The 17849-nt window shown below is 43.1% G+C and overlaps 1 protein-coding gene across 1 annotated transcript; it reads right to left on the bottom strand.

The window, feature by feature from the left end:
* Positions 1-43: 43 nt before the first annotated feature.
* LOC117441889 (eukaryotic peptide chain release factor GTP-binding subunit ERF3A-like) lies at positions 44-15581 on the bottom strand. Its single transcript, XM_034077907.2, has 13 exons — positions 15162-15581; positions 14301-14366; positions 10237-10518; positions 9962-9995; positions 9584-9661; positions 6762-6942; positions 6370-6524; positions 5104-5244; positions 4709-4802; positions 1770-1850; positions 1472-1645; positions 762-851; positions 44-192 (listed from the first exon to the last, which is right to left on the bottom strand). The coding sequence occupies exons 1-13, from the start codon at positions 15358-15360 to the stop codon at positions 130-132; spliced, it is 1638 nt and encodes a 545-aa protein (XP_033933798.1). The 5' UTR covers positions 15361-15581; the 3' UTR covers positions 44-129.
* Positions 15582-17849: the final 2268 nt, after the last annotated feature.

The following is a 17849-nucleotide window of genomic DNA, read 5'->3' as shown; positions in this document are numbered from 1 at the left end:
CACACACACACACACTCTCCTCACCCTCGTCCCTCAGTGTGAACCGTCCCATCTGAGGGAAGTCTTTGAAGGTCTCTAGGCAGATGGTTCCTGCCGCTCTCAGCCGGGCGATGCACACCTGGTCCTGCTTCACGAAGCGCGGTCGGACTTTGCTTTTCTCCCCGACTTCTTATCCACCAGACAGATTAAGGCCTGCAGGCAGGATGTAAACAAGTTCAACCACAGTGGAGAAATGCAATCACAACTGACTGATCAAACTAAATAGGAAATGAAAACAGAATATGTCAGTAGTGTTGTCATGTCCTCCTTCGCCCTCTGACGCAGCTGACCAGCCTTGAGCAGCCGCTATCTCCCGTAAGGAGGGGCTGCCCTAGCAAGTTGTTGATGTTGCCAGTTTGTGACCGGGCTACTCTCGGTCAGAGGTAGTTATTGTTGTGGGACACCTGGAACACATCCTCCTCGGGGTGGAGATGACCCCGAGCCATAAGAGACAACAACTGTGCTTCAGTGTCCTCAGCTGTTAGTCTATCTATTGAAGAATGTTGATTATTCTCTCTGAACTAGTTAAAACCTGGAGCTACAGGAGGGCGCTTCAGGACTGATTGTGGCATCTCAACCGTGTGGTCAGACCGTGGCCCGTGACATGTCTGGTGAATTCTCCGGCCGAAGCTCTTTGCCATCAAAGCTCCAGCTCTCCTCGTGTCTCTGAGTCCCGTCTCCCATGGCTTCAGAAGTTTCCCCCACACACAGTAGTAACTTACTGAGATCTGCACTTCCTCGATGCAGGTGTGGATGTGAAGGACTGCGTTGTAACCGGGACAAATGATTGACTTGTGCTCAATGATGACGATCTGAAATAAAAAATATATTTTTCATTTTTTATTTGTTCATGGTACGCACAACTTAATGTCTAACAATTGTTTACAAAACATGTCTCTGTAAACAAACCGTACCCGAAAAGGAGCAGGGAGAAGAAATGTATCTTATATTACCTGCCCCCTTTCTCAAAGTAAAATTATGGTCTGTCCTTCATATTTTCTTATTCTCAGCCAATCATAACAGTGTCGTAGGAAAATAAGAGAAACACAAAAACGTACAAAAAAAACGTTTCAGTTCCCACTTGACGGTTAACGGAAAGAAACAAAACAACAACAAAACATCACATGGACAAGGAACAGTTCAACACCCTCACCTGAGTCCGACTGGAGTAGAAGGGCTTAAGCGTCGCAAAATAATAATAATATATAATTAATAAATAAACCTCCCACCTCAACACTTCACACTGGTCACTTTTAATGTTATGGATCTACTTCTTGGCTTTTATTAGTATGACTGCCAGATAATAAATGCATCGGTTGAAACTGAAGTTACCGGAGCTGAAGGCCTTGATATCAACTCTCCCCTGAAGTAATGACTGGACTTCAGGGTGGGTTGAGGACGCAGCGACTTTCATGATCTGAGTGTAAAGCACCTGTGCGTCGAAGGTGCGCCCGGAGTGGCAGATGTTGTCGGGGCTGCAGAGGATGAACCCCGGCAGGATCTCCTCCTCCTCGATGCCCTTCAGCCTCAGCTTCAGATTCTCCCCGGGAGTCGCATCGTCCGTCTCCACATCGTCGCTCAGCAGACTGAGGACCTCCACTGTGTGCTGAAACACACACACATTTGTATAATTTAACTGTTCAGCACTTGTTCTATCTATTGTTATTTTAAATAATGCAACTACTGGAAGTGTCATGGGTCTGTCGTGAGCAGCAGAGAGGAGGTCTCACCCGGTTGGGCATCATGATGAGCTGCTGCGCTTTACTGATGCACCCCGACTCCAGCTTCCCCAGGATCACTGTGCCCATGTCCTACACACACACACACACACACACACACACACACACACACACACACACACACAACACACACACACAAACACACACACACACACACACACACACACACACACACACACACACACACACACACACACACACACACACACACACACAGAGTGAAAAAGATGGTGTATAGGCTACTGTGTAATGAGTGTGTGTACAACATGACAGTGGAGACCTTCTAACTGCCAGGTTATTGTTTTTTTTGGAGATGTGTTTTTTCCACACAAGACCAGGGAAGTATCAGCAGCTAATTGTATTATAATCCTGATGATAGCGGTCATAAAAAGGGCAAATGCAACAAAAACCATAATCAAAACGTGTTTCTCTACATTTAAGATAAGATGGACTTTTATTACCGTACTTTTCGGACTATAAGCCGCGACTTTTTCCCCCATTTTTGTTGTCCAGCTAACGGCCACTAGGGAACCTCCTAAATCTATGGACTATACAGGTAACATTAACCACCTTTAACTCTACGGGCTCTAGGACCGGTCCGCGCCCGCCACCTCTAAGGGGCGGGCTCCAGCAGGAAAAGCTGGAGGCCGGAAAAGAGTGAGACAGGTAGCGCGCCAAAGTAAAAGTGGAACCGAGAGACAGAACGAGAGCAAGACAGACGGACAGTTTAGCTGCTGCGGCTCATATGCCGGTGCGCTTTATAGTCCGGAAAGTACGGTAATCCCTCGTGGGGAAATGGTTTCTCTGCGTTTGACCCATCCTGTGTTAGGAGCAGTGTGGGGAACGGTGCCTTGCTCAGGGACACCTCGGTAGCACTTGGTCTTGCCGGGACTTGAACTGGTGACCTTCCAGTTGCCAAGCCAAGTCCCTATCGACTCCCTGTCGCCACCACTTCAAACACTTCCACTTGACATCTGGTGGGTTAAGTACATTTCAAGCTTCATTATATGACTCATTTAATAATACCGTATTAACATCTGCTGGCGTGCAGAAATGAATGATTTTGGATTTCTGCTAACTGAACCATAATCCCCTCTGATCACGAGACCCCAGTTTAATTATATATCCTCCACATAAAGCTCTCATGCAATCACAGCGAGAGGAGAATTAAACCAACTTAAAGACGAGAGGATGAAGAGAGGCGATGAAGAGGAGAGGAAGAGAGGAGATGAAGAGAGGACATGTGGAAGGATCATTAATGTGAGCGAGCTAATGCGACTCCACCGACACCCACATCTGAACAGAGTCTAACAGCAAGAGCCAAGAAGATGAATTATCTTTAAGAGAGTGAGGGTGTGTGTGTGTGTGTGTGTGTGTGTGTGTGTGTGTGTGTGTAGTCATAAGTCTATACATCTATAAATTAATAAGAAACTAAAGGTGGAAATACAAAAAAACATCAAATAAAAATATAGAAAATAAAGAAATCAAATAATTAAAATATTTAGTTTGAGTCTATTTATCTTTTATAGTCATTTGACGTGCCATAAGAAAGAATCAATTCATGTAAAATAATAAGAACAAATAAATGGGGAAGTATAGCAACGAATACAAGAATAATGTATTTTTACATTATGTCCATTTTCTATCCAAATATCTTGAGGTATTATTTCCCTTCTTGCTTTTCCACACAGCAGAGATAATAAATGAGATCTTGAATTGACTTGGTGTCAGCGCAGAGAAGCTGAGAAGCGTTTCAGCGTGCTCTATGAAAACACCCTGCAGGAAGGAGGAAGACAAACTGGAGAGGAAACATCAAAGTACTTTGGCAGAGTCAACAGAAACCAGAAGGAATGTGTCGCCCACTCTAACGCTGAGGCTCTGCGTCACATCTCGGTCTCTCTCTTCAGATTTCTGTATTCATGCTTCAGGGTCTATGCAGCAACCCTGAAGTCAAATGTAAGACCTTTTATACATTTTAAGACCTCATCGCCACTTCGAGTTCTAACCGGTTACCTTGGCGACACACTTGACCTCACATTCACTATATTGATTGTAAGATAGCACACCTAAACAGAGTGCAGACAGAAGCCTCCTCTCCACATGAACTTCGACCTCTCTGTGAAGGTCAGGTTTAATGCAGCATGCTGCTTTGTTGCTTCTGGACTCTGTGCTCTTTCATTCCAGTAAAACCAGTAGAAACCAGTAGAAACCAGTATTTGACCAATAAACAAAACAATTGACAAAACTTTGAACTATGAAATATATTAAACTTTGGTGAGCTTCAGCGGTAATGCCATATAGGAGCTCCCTCACAAATACCCAGGGGTTGAATTGGGCTAAGCCCGGCATATAGGACGATGCTCCGACGTCATCACCCTCACACATTTGTCATATATGTTAAGACTTTTCTCGTTCTTAATATAGACTATATTTAGGGTCGATATGTGTTGACTTTACTTTAAAATAGCAGATCTCTGTGAGCGGATATAGTTTGGCTTCGTGAACGTGTGTCTCATCGCCCCGGACTTCACAGCGACGTGCAGTCAGGGGAGGCACGGATTGGCCATCGGGAGAGTCGGGACTTAAACGCTGCTAACACTTAGCATGTGGGACCGGACAGCTTCGATCCCCCCCCCCCACAGACTCCCCCCCCCACAGAGCGAGGCAACGAAACTTAAAATAAGAAGCAGCATTTTACGGCGTGCTATGCATGGGGCCGCCTTGAGGGGGTTTCCCGACATGTCTTTCAGTAAATTAAAGGGTGTTTCGTGTTGTCGTTGCTGTGGACCTTCTTAATACCTTGGAAAATGCCGTTTAATACTTTTTAATAGCATTAATTTTCGCTAAATTGATTTATCAACTTTAAATACTTTTTAAGACCCCGCGGACACCCTGCTTTAGAAAGCGGCCAATGGCCTCCAGCTGCTCACCTTGTACTTGTCTACGATGGGTAGTCTCACCGGTCCGTCGTGGGATCTGGTGAAGTTTGGCAAACTGTCCAGGTGGGAAATAAATGGCATACCCCTGGTGAGGAAGAAGAATCATCATATTTAAAAAAGATCCACTCGTTCACTCACATTTTATATCTGTTGTCAGAGACTCTGATTAAGAGATATACAATTAATAGGTATATTAACACACACACACACACACACCACACACACAACACACACACACACACAACACACAACACAACACACACACACACACACACACACACACACACAACACACACACACACACACACACACACACACACACACACACACCACACACACACACACACACACCACACACACCACACACACACACACACAGTACTTACGTGTACCAGAGGCATTCTGTGAGGGGGTCTTTGAGGTTGGCACCTGTGAGTCCGGAGCAAGGCATAAAGTAGATGTCCTTCTTGGGGTTGAAGCCCACCTTCTTTAGGAAGGGAACCAGCTTCTCCTTACACTCTTCATACCTGCAGGGAATAATAAAACCATGAGATGCTTTACTCAAATATGAAAGGCTTAGCATCATGATTGCAACACATCGGTATGAGCCTCCATCTTTGTGTCCCAGAGGCAATCTGACATTTGAAAAGGAGAAAGACGTCACACCTATAAAAAGAACATCTTAACTCTTGGATGCATAAGTGGGTCTTCTTTGACCCGGTGAGGTGGATTTCTTGAAGTATCTTTGTAATGACATTTTTTTATCATTTCATATTCCAGCTATTCCTCAAAAAACATGTTTTGGATTTCATGCCATTCAAATTTGAAATGTACATTTTAAGAAATTGTAGTTTTTGTATTTCTACCCCAAGCTTCCATAAGTGGGTCAAAAATGACCGGCATGCATTTCCTATGGGATCCTATGGGAACCTTTGATTCTTATCACCTGTTGCTGTCAGGACTACATTCACTGTGGACCACACAGACAACATCACAAGTGACACCTCGCAGGAAGATTATTTTACACAGCAACATCTGATGCCTGTCAGTATAATAATAATACATTATATGTGTATAGGGCTTTTCAAGGACTCAAAATCGCTTTACAATATAAGGGAAGGATAGGGTGCGGGGGGGTAAAGGACTATCAAACTTGATCAACCGGCATGGATTGATGGGGGGGGGCTATGAGTAGACAAGAGGAGAAGAGATGAGTTTTGAAAAGGGACTGGAATACTGTGAGGGTCTCAGAATAGCGGAGATTTTTGCATCGATATGTTCAAAACGTTTTTTTTCCAAATGAAAAAAAATGTCTAAAATTATAAATAGTGAAAAATTAAATATAAAATATTTCTAATGTGAACCAAAATATAATACTAAATATTATACACGTGATTTTTCTTAACGAAATTGACAAAAATGGCATAAAAACACATTATTCTAATACGGGTCCTTTTTGACCCACTTATGGAAGAGTGTAGTCACTCTCAGGGCATCTAAGGGTTAATAGAACAGGATCCCCAAACCATGCTAAGAATTCACTGATAGACATGTTATGGCGCCGAAGCTGAGTAATAGATGAACACAAGTTGAAAAGGCACTGACACAGCATTCAGAAATATCGTATGTATTTCAAGGCGACCCCTGCTGACCTGTCGAGGCTCCAGTTGACCGTGGGGTCGTCCATCTTGTTCACCAGGACGATGAGATGTTTGACCCCGGCCGTTTTAGCGAGCATGGCATGTTCCCGTGTCTGCCCCCCCTTCTCAAAGCCCGTCTCAAACTCCCCCTTCCTCGCCGAAATCACCTGGTACAAAACAAGAAGGGAGGCAGGAGTTAGTCCCGCATTCAGGGATATTTACGGGCATTCATTTGAGCTTATTCATAACATATATACGTAGGATGAGAGGGGAACGAATGCAGAGGTTTGAATGGACTTTTTTCCCTGCATCTCACGATATGCACTTTCAATCTCTATGTGTCAGTACAGGATTTCATCTCTTTGGCTCGTTATGGATGGGATAGGGTTGTTTGTTTCTCTCACCAGCACAGCCAGGTCGGCTTGTGACGCCCCCCCGATCATGTTGGGGACGAAGCTCTTGTGTCCGGGGGCGTCCAGGATGGTGAAATGTTTCTTCTCCGTCTCAAAGTAAGCCCTCCCCACCTCCACCGTCTTCCCCTTGTCTCTCTCCTCCTGGTTTGTGTCCAGAGCCCACGACAGGTACCTGCACCCAACATGTGAATCTCGTCATTTTTTTTTTTTTTACATACATGTGTTAATATGAGCATTTAAGATTACTGTACGCGTGTAAAACAGGCCTGTCGTAATCAAAATGAGGGATGGGAGAGAAACTCTAGAAACCTCTGGAGGGGCATGCGGCCCTTTAAGCCCTCTGCTCTGGCTCAGTGGCGGTTCTAGACCAATTTGACTGGGGGGGCCACTGGGGGGCCAGTTATTTTCTGAGGGGGGCACAATAAATGCAGGACGAAAAAGAGAACTAGACAGTATGAAGTAATTGCGCATAAAAAAACAATACAGTTATTGGTATTTGTTTCAGTACACATATTTATTTCAGATATATCTTATAGTTATTACTGTTAGCTTCAGCTTAAGTTACATATTTAACATTTAAAAAAAAAAAACTTTTCAGTGTTAGGGGGGGGCACTGGCCCCCCCCTGGCCCCCCTAGAACCGCCCCTGCGTGGCTCCCTTGAGCTTAAACAAAAATAAGAAGGAAATAAAATAAAAGTATTTGTACGACTATTTATATTTCGTTGCACGGTTCAACATGTTTCGTATCTTGTATTTTGAGGTGATACTGTGACATATAAAAAAACGGTTTTAATTAGGTAAACTAAAGTATGCGTCACATCCTGCTACGGTCCCACGCTAGTGCCTTTTCTTGCAGGCGAATAACCTGACCCCCGGCTTGATGAGCGAGCTATGGATACATCAAAGAAAAGAAAAGTATCAGAGGAACACAGGATTTAATTCTGCGTGGACAGAGTCATCTGCTTTCAAGCAAGCGATGCTGGCTTACCGGTATGTTTGATATGTGGAGAGAAGTTGTCAAAGGTGCTGCAGCCTTTACGTATCGAGGAGAAACACGGAAGAGGAAGACGGCTGACGATCTTCAGTCATAATTCAATCAGTTAACTCGTTTTAGGGTGCAGCTATATGTGGTATTTAATTCAAAGTGGGCTATTTTAATTATATTAACTTCCTTCAAATGTGCAGAGGACTCCCCAAGTGCTGTGTTGATTTATTTTAAAGTTGGCCTGTGTATTTTTTTTAATTCTCCTTATAAGAGTTCTTCTTATTAGAAGTTAACAGTTTTCTGTAATGTAATAAATAATACATGCAAACAAACTGTAGTTTTTGTCTATGATGTAACAATATATACAAGTTTATAAGCTATCAAGCTATCAAATATGTTTTGCAGCTCCAGACAAAAAAAATAGGTGGGCAAAAAGGTTGCAGACCCCTGCACTAAACCTACATATAATGCGGCTTTCACACCAGCGCTTTTCAGTTTCTAGCTCCGAGCGGGAGCTTTTCTGGTTCAGCTCCGGTTTCCCTTTTCAGCTCCCGCTCTGTGCACACCGCCCACTGGCGCCCCAGAGCTGCCCTTGCTGCGTCATGACGTCACCGTTTACATCGCTGATTTGCTCCCCAACGGCAGCTCACAACAACAACAACAACTGCGTCGGGTCGATGATCGCGTTGCTTTTAATCACACGAAGCCAGAATAAATGGAATAACGACTTCTCCAACCTTATGCTTTGCTCCAGAGTGCCGTGGTTCATTGTTTATTAATGTGTTTCTGCAGCATTTACCGACCGCTGCAGTGCTGCTCTTCCACGGGAGTTTATTCTCCCGTTAGCTCCCGGTTAGCTCCCACTGCAGCGGCCGCTCTAAAGTATTCACTGTCCGACTCACACAAGCAGCTGATGCATATCCCCAGTTCCCCTTAGCCTAAGTGAATGTGTGTCAGTCTGAATTGACACTGTTTGGTATCACAACGCTGTTATGAAAGTTGCTCTGGTATAAAACGGGTGATGTTGGCATAGCAACCGAAGCTAAACTGACTACTTGCATCCGATAGCTGCAATAATACAAAACAACACGTCTGCCTCTCTCCACAGTGATCGATAACAGTGAACGGATGGTCAAAGTAAGGCACAAATAAACAGAACCACACGAAGCCTGGTTAGTGCTGCCTGACTTTATAAAGTGTGTTTATAGGCACTACTGCTTGTAGGCAGGCTGACAGTCGACCCATGGGAGGTGGGTTTAGTTTCCTGCACGCCTCGACGTAAGAGAGACGTAAGCGACGTCGCCTCTTAGCTCCAAAGCTCTTGCCTCTGGACCGACAATTTTTTGGAGCTGGAAATGAAGCGGATTCCGGAGCTAAGAGCCGGCGCCGCTGCGGTGTGAACAGGAAAACCCGGCGCTTTTCAGGCTCTAGCTCCGAGCCGGAGCTGAAAAGGCGCTGGTGTGAAAGGGGCATAACACGCTTCAGAAAAGCATAAAGCCCAAAAAGCACAATAGGACCTCTTTAAAATTGAAAAAACATGTAAAATAACGGCATATTGTAGATCAAATTTAGCCATTTTGAGGCCCTTTTGTTAAAATATTATAGATAGGTTTACTGCTTTATTTTCACAAATATTAACACTTAATATTAGGTATATATATTTTTTAATCCATGTTCTAGGTGGTCTATTTAGTCTAAATTATGTCCTCCTTAATTTCCCCAAAAGTAGAAATGGGTCCGGGTTCTTATGGGTTAATATTAGGTATGTATATTTTTTAATCCATGTTGTTTTTAGACACAATAAAGTGAATATTGTCATTTTCCTCACCATGTCTCCCTGTTCTTCTCTTTCGCCTCTCTTTCATATTTCTCCAGGGTTCGCTTTTCCACCATTCCAGTTAAATACCTACAAAATAAAAAGGAAACACATAGAGGGTAAGATGACTGACCAGAAGGCCGTGGCGCATTATTTATTGTATCTGTGGCTTTATGGCGGCAAAAGTGGAACTGAGGATTAAAACTGAAAAGCAGTGTTGTGTAAGAGGGAACATGACACAATGGCAACAAGAAACATTGGGTTGTTGTTGGTTTCATTGCTCAGGTCTGGACTCAGTTTTCTATACAGTTGGAAATGAAAAGGCACACTGGGGAAGGGGAATATTAGTTGTGTTTAATTATTAACACACATTAAAAAAGGGTTACTCACATGATCTGTCCTCCGATAGTTGATTTTCCAGCATCTAAACAGGTCAAATATATAAAAACGTTTCATTGTTTCTTCGAGTGTTTTTTAATGAAGATGCTATATAAATAAACGTAACACTTTTTAACAATTAGCCCCATGTTGTTTGAAACCTGTCACAATGGGTACCTCGTCTTTTAACTGCAACCTAAACCTACCTACAGGTTGAAAATGAATAACCTGAACATTACACGATAAATAATATTCTTTAGATGAATGCATATTTCGTCTTGACTCACCCACGTGACCGATGAAGACCACGTTCACATGTTCCTTCTTCGGGGCATTTGGTGGTGCCGGAGCCACTTTGGGCATCGGCATCTCCTCCTCTTCCTCCTCCATCATCTCCTCTTCTTCTTCGATCCTGGCCACACCCTCTTCGCAGGCTCCTGGTACCAGATCTTCCTCTCCTCCTTCTCCCCCACCTCCTCCTCCATCTCCAGGCTCCTCCTTCTGCTCCCACGTCTCCTCCTCTGTGGTCATCTTGGCCTCTGAGCTTCCGTTCTCCACCGGAGCTGCAACTGAACACGTTTGGAAGTATTTAATGACTTCTTTTCTTGGCAGGACTGAAACCCTGCAGACTGATTCATGATGAGTTCTGGAGTTTATTCAAGACGTTCCTGCCAGGTTTATTTTTACAACAAAAAGATCCCCTTTTTCCTACAACAAATTCCAGAACTGATTCACTTCTATCTCCTCCACTATTATCACTCACGTGCTCTATTCACATTACAATGATTTTATGTCTTTATTGGTAATAGTGCTTCATCTAACATCATGTCTTATTTAATCAGCCTAAAATGTATTAAACCACAAGGTCACCTGTTATTTTAACAATAGTTCAAGGACTGAACAAATGATTTGGCTAATTTCTAACCTAAAAATCTAGTTTTAAAAAGGCAAAACTGCTCCAAAAACTACGACAGTGGTATTGGATTTGCACCAACTATTGGAGCTGTACCTTAAATCCATATGTCCTTTAGGGAGTAGGGACCTGAGCAAATGCTCCAAAAAATGTATGTCTTAAGACTAAAAAGATGCACATCTTCACTGTCTACTGTATGCAGTTACTCGTTCATATAGAGGCGAAGTCCCTCCCTTTCCTCCATGGGACCTTATTTCGGAAAAGGTATGTATTGAAGTCGATGGAGAGAGAAAGATTATCTTTTATCCCGTTTGAATTGTGCCACGAATTACACACATGATGTTTGACAATTTAAAATATAATTTTGCAAGTCAAAAAAATAAAAATGTGTCGTAAAACTGTGAAGTAACACTTTGTGTTGTGTGAAACCGCTCAATGAACTACATCTCCCGTCTCGCACCACACACCAAGACGGCCGTCACGTTGAAACATTTCACTTCTTTCTTTCAGAATGAGGCGGAAAGTATTAAAAGAGGTGAAAATCACTCCAAGTCTGTTAAACGCTATCAATTCAAACGGCAGCGTTTTATTAATATTTAGTTTCAAGCTCTCATTCTTAGTAAAAACAAAACTAGTGGAAGGGGAAATGCTCCCAGGGGAAGCTGATCCATAGGTGCTGGGACAGCTCGCTCCCTCTCTGCAGCGGTGTGAGCCGCGGTCTGTGTGAACGCCGCTCCGCAGTTTATTGCAGGGCCGTTTTTTAACGGGCCTAAAATGATATTTAAAATGATTCACTTTTAACTAATGCAATGCTTGTTTTGTTGCTTGAGAAGCTTGTGGACATAGTGTCGGTTTGTTTTAGTACAGTTTTAGGGAAACAAAAGTTAGGGGGGCAGCTGGGGGGCAAGGCTCTACAGACCGCGGCTCGCAGCTGCCCCCCCTTGCCCCCCCGTAGATCCGCCCCTGAAGTCTGGGCATGTTGAGAGCTGTACACACACACAAGGGGAGTTAGTCGGTTCCGTGGGAGCCAGCATGCGGGACCGGGACTCTGGGATTTGTAGTCTTTTTAGTTGCGTATTTTTCTTATAGTCTTATATTTCAACAGTTTTACGACAAACTGTGACTTTTTTTACACGGAAATTATTTTTTAAGATCGACAAACATCATGTGTGTATGGGCTCAGAACAGTCTCATAATACACACATGCACACAGAAGGATTCACACTTGTATTTCATGATCCGCAAAAGGATTCGCACTTGTGTTTTTCAATGCACACACATGTGTTCCGTTTCATATATACGTGTAAATAAAATCCAAATACAGAAAAAAGTTTTACATATGTATTTTTGATCCTCGCATATTTGTTTTCCGTTTAAAACCTCTGAACCTGCAACACAAACCGCTTTCTGTGCACGGATCGCTGTGCATTCGTGTGTGGGTTTTTGAGACTCCCCTGACGGTCAGCCGATTCGTACTTGAAATTTGTTCTATCTATAGCCAATCAGATGTCTCCTCAATTCTAAGCTAATCACATGAGCGCGCCCCCACGAGGGTAGATTTCTTGCGTTCATGACGTAACGCTTCATGTACGCATTTTGCGCTGTCCGGAGCTGACAGCTCCATGGAGCCTGCCTGCAGGCGCTAATCTCAGGACACCTCCACTCTCAGTACAGCGCCACTTTCCAAACAGGAAATGCACGCAAATACAAGCCTTTATATTATTAAGGTACAGCGCCACTTTCCAAACCATTGATGAATGCTTGTGTACACAAAGACGGCAGGCAAACCCGTTTTAAATGTGTGTTTCCTGTGTGGCGAATACAGCTGCTTTATTTATGTCTGTATGAAGTTGTTGTGAGTGTGGAGGGAGCAGCTACAGGTTAGCTTAGCCTAATCGATCAGTGCACTACGAAGCCAGTGCTCGACAGTGAACTGTCAAGGGGGGGGTGGAGCCCCGCCGGTCATTATCGGCCGATATTCACTCTGAATAGTTTGATCGGTGCTCTCTATAAAGGCCGATCAGGAGAGCTGGATCTGATCGATATGGACATAACCGCGAGTGAAGTGTAACCGGAGCGAGAGATCAGATCAGCTGCTGAGTCTGACGGAGACACGCAGCTCTGCATAATCACCTGAAGCTCCGCCCACTGTTTAGCGAGCTGACCGGACAGCGCAAAATGCGTACATGAAGCCCCACGTCATGAACGCAAGAAATCATACCCTCGTGGGGGCGCGCTCATGTGATTGGCTTAGAATGAAGGAGACATCTGATTGGCTATAGATAGAAACAATTACAATCACGAATCGGCTGACCGTCAGGGGAGTCTCAAAAAACCCACACACGAATGCACAGCGATCCGTGCAGGAAGCGGCTTGTGTTTGCAGGTTCAGGGGATTTAAACGGAAAACAAATATGTGAGGATCAAAAATACATATGTAAAACTTTGTTCTGTATTTCGATTTTATTTACATGTATATGAAACGGAACACATGTGTGTGTGTGCATTGAAAAACACAAGTGTGGATCCTTTTGCGGATCATGAAATACACGTTTGGATCCTTCTGTGTGCATGTGTGTATTATGAGACTGTTCTGAGCCCATATGTGTGTAATTCGTGGCACAAACGGGATCGAACGATAATCTTTCTCTCTCCATCATTTTCCCGAAATAAGGTCCCATGGGTCGGAAGTAGATGGGCGGGACTTCGCCTCTCTATTAGTCCCCTTGTAAGAAACTAAATCAATGCATCATTCTGCAGAGAAAACAAGTTCAACTAAAGGAAAAAACATTTAGTAGGCTAGAATCTTCCCATGGCAACACACAGCCTGCCGCTCAGTAGCTATGAAATTATGCCGCCCAGCAGTCATGTACAAAGCCCATGTTCTCCTCATTGTAATCAGCGTGTGGAATAATGCCGCTCATTTGGGCTTTGACTTTGTCAGCAGTGTCATCGGGCTGTAATTATAATCTTTATTTCAGATTTGTACAGAGATTTTAAGAAGTACTAGACTCTCTGTGAAAAGCAAAGGTTTCTCCAGTTCTCTGTAACCCGAGTAGAAGCACATACCAACCCACTGCAGGCCAACACATGTGAATGAACCTGGCAAATAACAACCAGTCAGCAAAAGGGATTCAATATGTTTGCTTTTGACACGCAGCGGACTAATGGCATGCAGCGGTTGCTTCACACATATCAGTGTGTGGCAAAGAGTCTATTTTGGGCACAAGAGAGGTTGCATCATATTATAAGAAGGCCCGTGCACATGTTTAACCCCTGCCAGCTATCCAAATATGGCGCAGTAAGTGAACCTTCAAGACTCAGAAGTGGGCATCCAAGCTTCTTCTGCTCTGCATGCAGTTTGGTGAGAGGTTAATGTCGGTACACTTGAGAGTAGAACCACACCTGTGCTCTGGGAACAAGCTGTAACTTAATAACCTGAACAGTGAGGCTTCATACCGGCCGTTTCTGCCACCTCCATGCTGGCTACTGGATCAGGGGCCGCTTTAGGGGGGAAGAAACAAAGCAAACTTTCATAAGTATTTACAAGACAAACAAGGGTCACGTCTTGATGTCACTGTGTTATAAATTACCTATGACACCATATCAACACATGACTAACACTGACTTGTTGACTAGTTAGTAGTGGTGTACAGTAACGTAAGTACATTTACTCAAGTTCAATATTAAGAGACGTGTACTTTGCTTGAGTATTTCATTTTTTAGCTACTTCTACTCCACTACAACTCAGAGGTATATCATGTACTTTTACTCCACCACATTTTTTTTAATATCTTTGAAGATTAAGGATGTGAAATATAATCATAATTACACTTTAGTTCCACCTGGAGTCAATTCACAAGCTACCCTGCAGTATACAAAGTCATTCAAACTAGCTGCACCTTTACCAGCTTTGATAACACTTTAATAATCAATCATTATAAAACATATCGGGACCCCCTTGAAAACGAGATGGTGCATCTCAAGGGGTTTATCCCAATGAATAACATTTCTATATACATCATAAATATTGTTCTGAAATGGGCCAATTTGCATAATGAGTACTGTTGGTACTTTAAGAATATTTAAATGCCAATACTTTTACTTGAGTAACATGTTGAATGCAGTACTTTAACTTGTAACAGAGTCTTCCTTCACTCTGGTACTTCTACAATATCTGAGTACTTCTTCTCCCACCTCTGATAGTTTAGCTTTAACTGTACTGCAGGGAGGAAGGCTAACTAACTTAGCTTGGGTTAGCATGCTAAGCTAAGCTACTTCCAGCTGGCTGTCACCCACCGACTGGCGCTGGTGTCTCTGCGGGGCTTGCTTGAAAGAAGCTCGGCACAAACACCGCGGCGTTCACGTTGGGGACAAACGGCTTGGCATTAACGTTAAGGGCGGCAAATGAGGCCTGAAGATCCGCAGCAACAGCCAGGGCCTCGGCATCCTCCTCCTCCAGCTCCCATGAATCCGGGGCTGTGTCTCTCGGGTCCATGGCTGCCTTTCCCCGGGTTGACAGGCTCGGGTACCCCGGTAAGGTGGATGGTGGATGTGGGTTCCGCTAACACGCGTTTAGTAGCCGGTATGTTTTAGACTCTCGGCAGCAGGTTTGGAGAAGTTGCCATTGCTTTGTTGAGCCTGAGCTTTTTCACAAGCATATGGATCCCGTAGCCGACGAGAAGTGCTGCTGAACAGCCGCTGCAGGAGCCGGGAACACCGCGAGAGGCGCTGCTGCTACCGGGGATACTGAACACATAACTATACACTATGAACACATAACTATACACTAATGTACACATAACTATACACTACTGTACCACAACTATACACTACTGTACCACAACTATACACTACTGTACACATAACTATACACTAATGTACACATAACTACACTACTATACACATAACTATACACTAATGTAGAATAACTACACTGATGTACACATACCTATACACTAATGTACACACTATACACATAACTTGACACTAATGTAGAATAACTACACTACTGTACACATAACTATACACTAATGTAGAATAACTACACTAATGTACACATACCTATACACTAATCATGTACACACTATACACTACTGTACACACTATACACATAACTTTACACTAATGTAGAATAACTACACTACTGTACACATAACTATACACTAATGTACACACTATACAAACTAATGTACACATAACTTTACACTAATGTAGAATAACTACACTACTGTACACTAATGTACCATAACTACACAACTATACTACTGTACACATTTATATACACTAATGCAGTGGTTCCCAAACGGTGTGCCGTGAGGCAAGTCCGGGTGTGCCGTGGGATTTTGTGACGGTTGTCGTTATTATTGCAATATACAACTACACAAAAATAATTATTTTTTTATTTACTATATCAGTACTTTGTAAGTTTATATGTACGTAATCTGCGCGACTACATCTCCACCTGCAGTGCTGCATAAACATGGCTGAGTCAGCGATAACTCTCGAGGGGTGGAGGACGTATGCCCATTATTTTGAGTTCGTCCGAAGAATAGACAGGAATGTGACGGTGAGGTGCAAACTGTGTCCAGGCCAGAAGCTGTTATCCACTGCTGTGACACCACGTCAAACCTCAACAAGCACCTGCAAATAACACATGCTAAGGTGGAGCTACCGCACACGCTATGTGTTTGTTTATATCACTGTCTGTTCTTCTTCTCTGTCTTCCGGTTGTTGCCTGTTTTGAATGACGAATACACACTACCGCCGCCTGCTGGTAAGGAGAGTTATTGCCACTCACGCATGCGCAGTTCGTACGTGCTCGGCTTAATTCTTTGCGGTGTCTGGTTCCAGTGCAACACATGGCCAACACGCAGGAGAACACGCCGACGCAACAGAGTGAGCAGAGATAGACTGCGCAAAATATACAGATAGCAGGAGACAGAGAACAGCCATGGTCAGATAGGAAAACATTCAGGATGGAAACTGAACTAAAGAGAACATTTGAAACTTTAGCAGTCTGCGTGATCTGCCTGCAGGGAGGGGCGGGCCGGCCCTGCGAGTAAAGTAACGAGTTACTTTATGTAGAGAGTAACGAAGTAGTGTCATACTTAAGTAATATGTAATATATTACTTTTTTTTAGTAACGACTCTGCTGAAATGTTACATTTATAATTTGTAGTTCAGGACCATGGACAATGCAGCTTCCTTTCATTGACAGTTCTCTGTGCTGAATTTCCTTTGTCTCATTTTTAATGTTGTGACCTGTCTGGTTTAAATGAGTGTGTTGCTGCTTTGATGAAGCCTAATTTGATAACGTTTCAAATTCATTTCTGAAATATTTCGTTACTAAATATTTCATGAGTAATATAGTTGTCTTTGTTACATTTTATTTGGCATTTGTAAATAATTATGCACATTTACAGATATTTTACATATGAGTGTTATCACGTGTTATCACGTGTTATCAGGGCTATTTTGCACAATAGGTGTGCCTTGAGATTTTGACTTGTCCTTTGGTGTGCCTTGGGCACAAAAAGTTTGGGAACCACTGCACTAATGTACACATAACTATACACTAATGTAGAATAACTACACTACTGTACACATAACTATACACTAATGTAACTATACTACTGTACACATAACTATACACTAATGCAGTGGTTCCCAAACTTTGTGTGCCCAAGGCGCACCAAAGGACAAGTCAAAATCTCAAGGCACACCTATTGTGCAAAATAGCCCTGATAACACATGTTATCACTCATATGTAAAATATCTGTAAATGTGCATAATTATTTACAAATGCCAAATAAAATGTAACAAAGACAACTATATTACTCATGAAATATTTAGTAACGAAATATTTCAGAAATGAATTTGAAACGTTATCAAATTAGGCTTCATCAAAGCAGCAACACACTCATTTAAACCAGACAGGTCACAACATTAAAAATGAGACAAAGGAAATTCAGCACAGATAACTGT

The sequence above is a fragment of the Pseudochaenichthys georgianus genome, unplaced genomic scaffold, assembly GCF_902827115.2.
Source record: "Pseudochaenichthys georgianus unplaced genomic scaffold, fPseGeo1.2 scaffold_2113_arrow_ctg1, whole genome shotgun sequence".
NCBI lineage: Eukaryota > Metazoa > Chordata > Actinopteri > Perciformes > Channichthyidae > Pseudochaenichthys > Pseudochaenichthys georgianus.
This window is presented reverse-complemented; position numbering and strand designations above follow the sequence as displayed.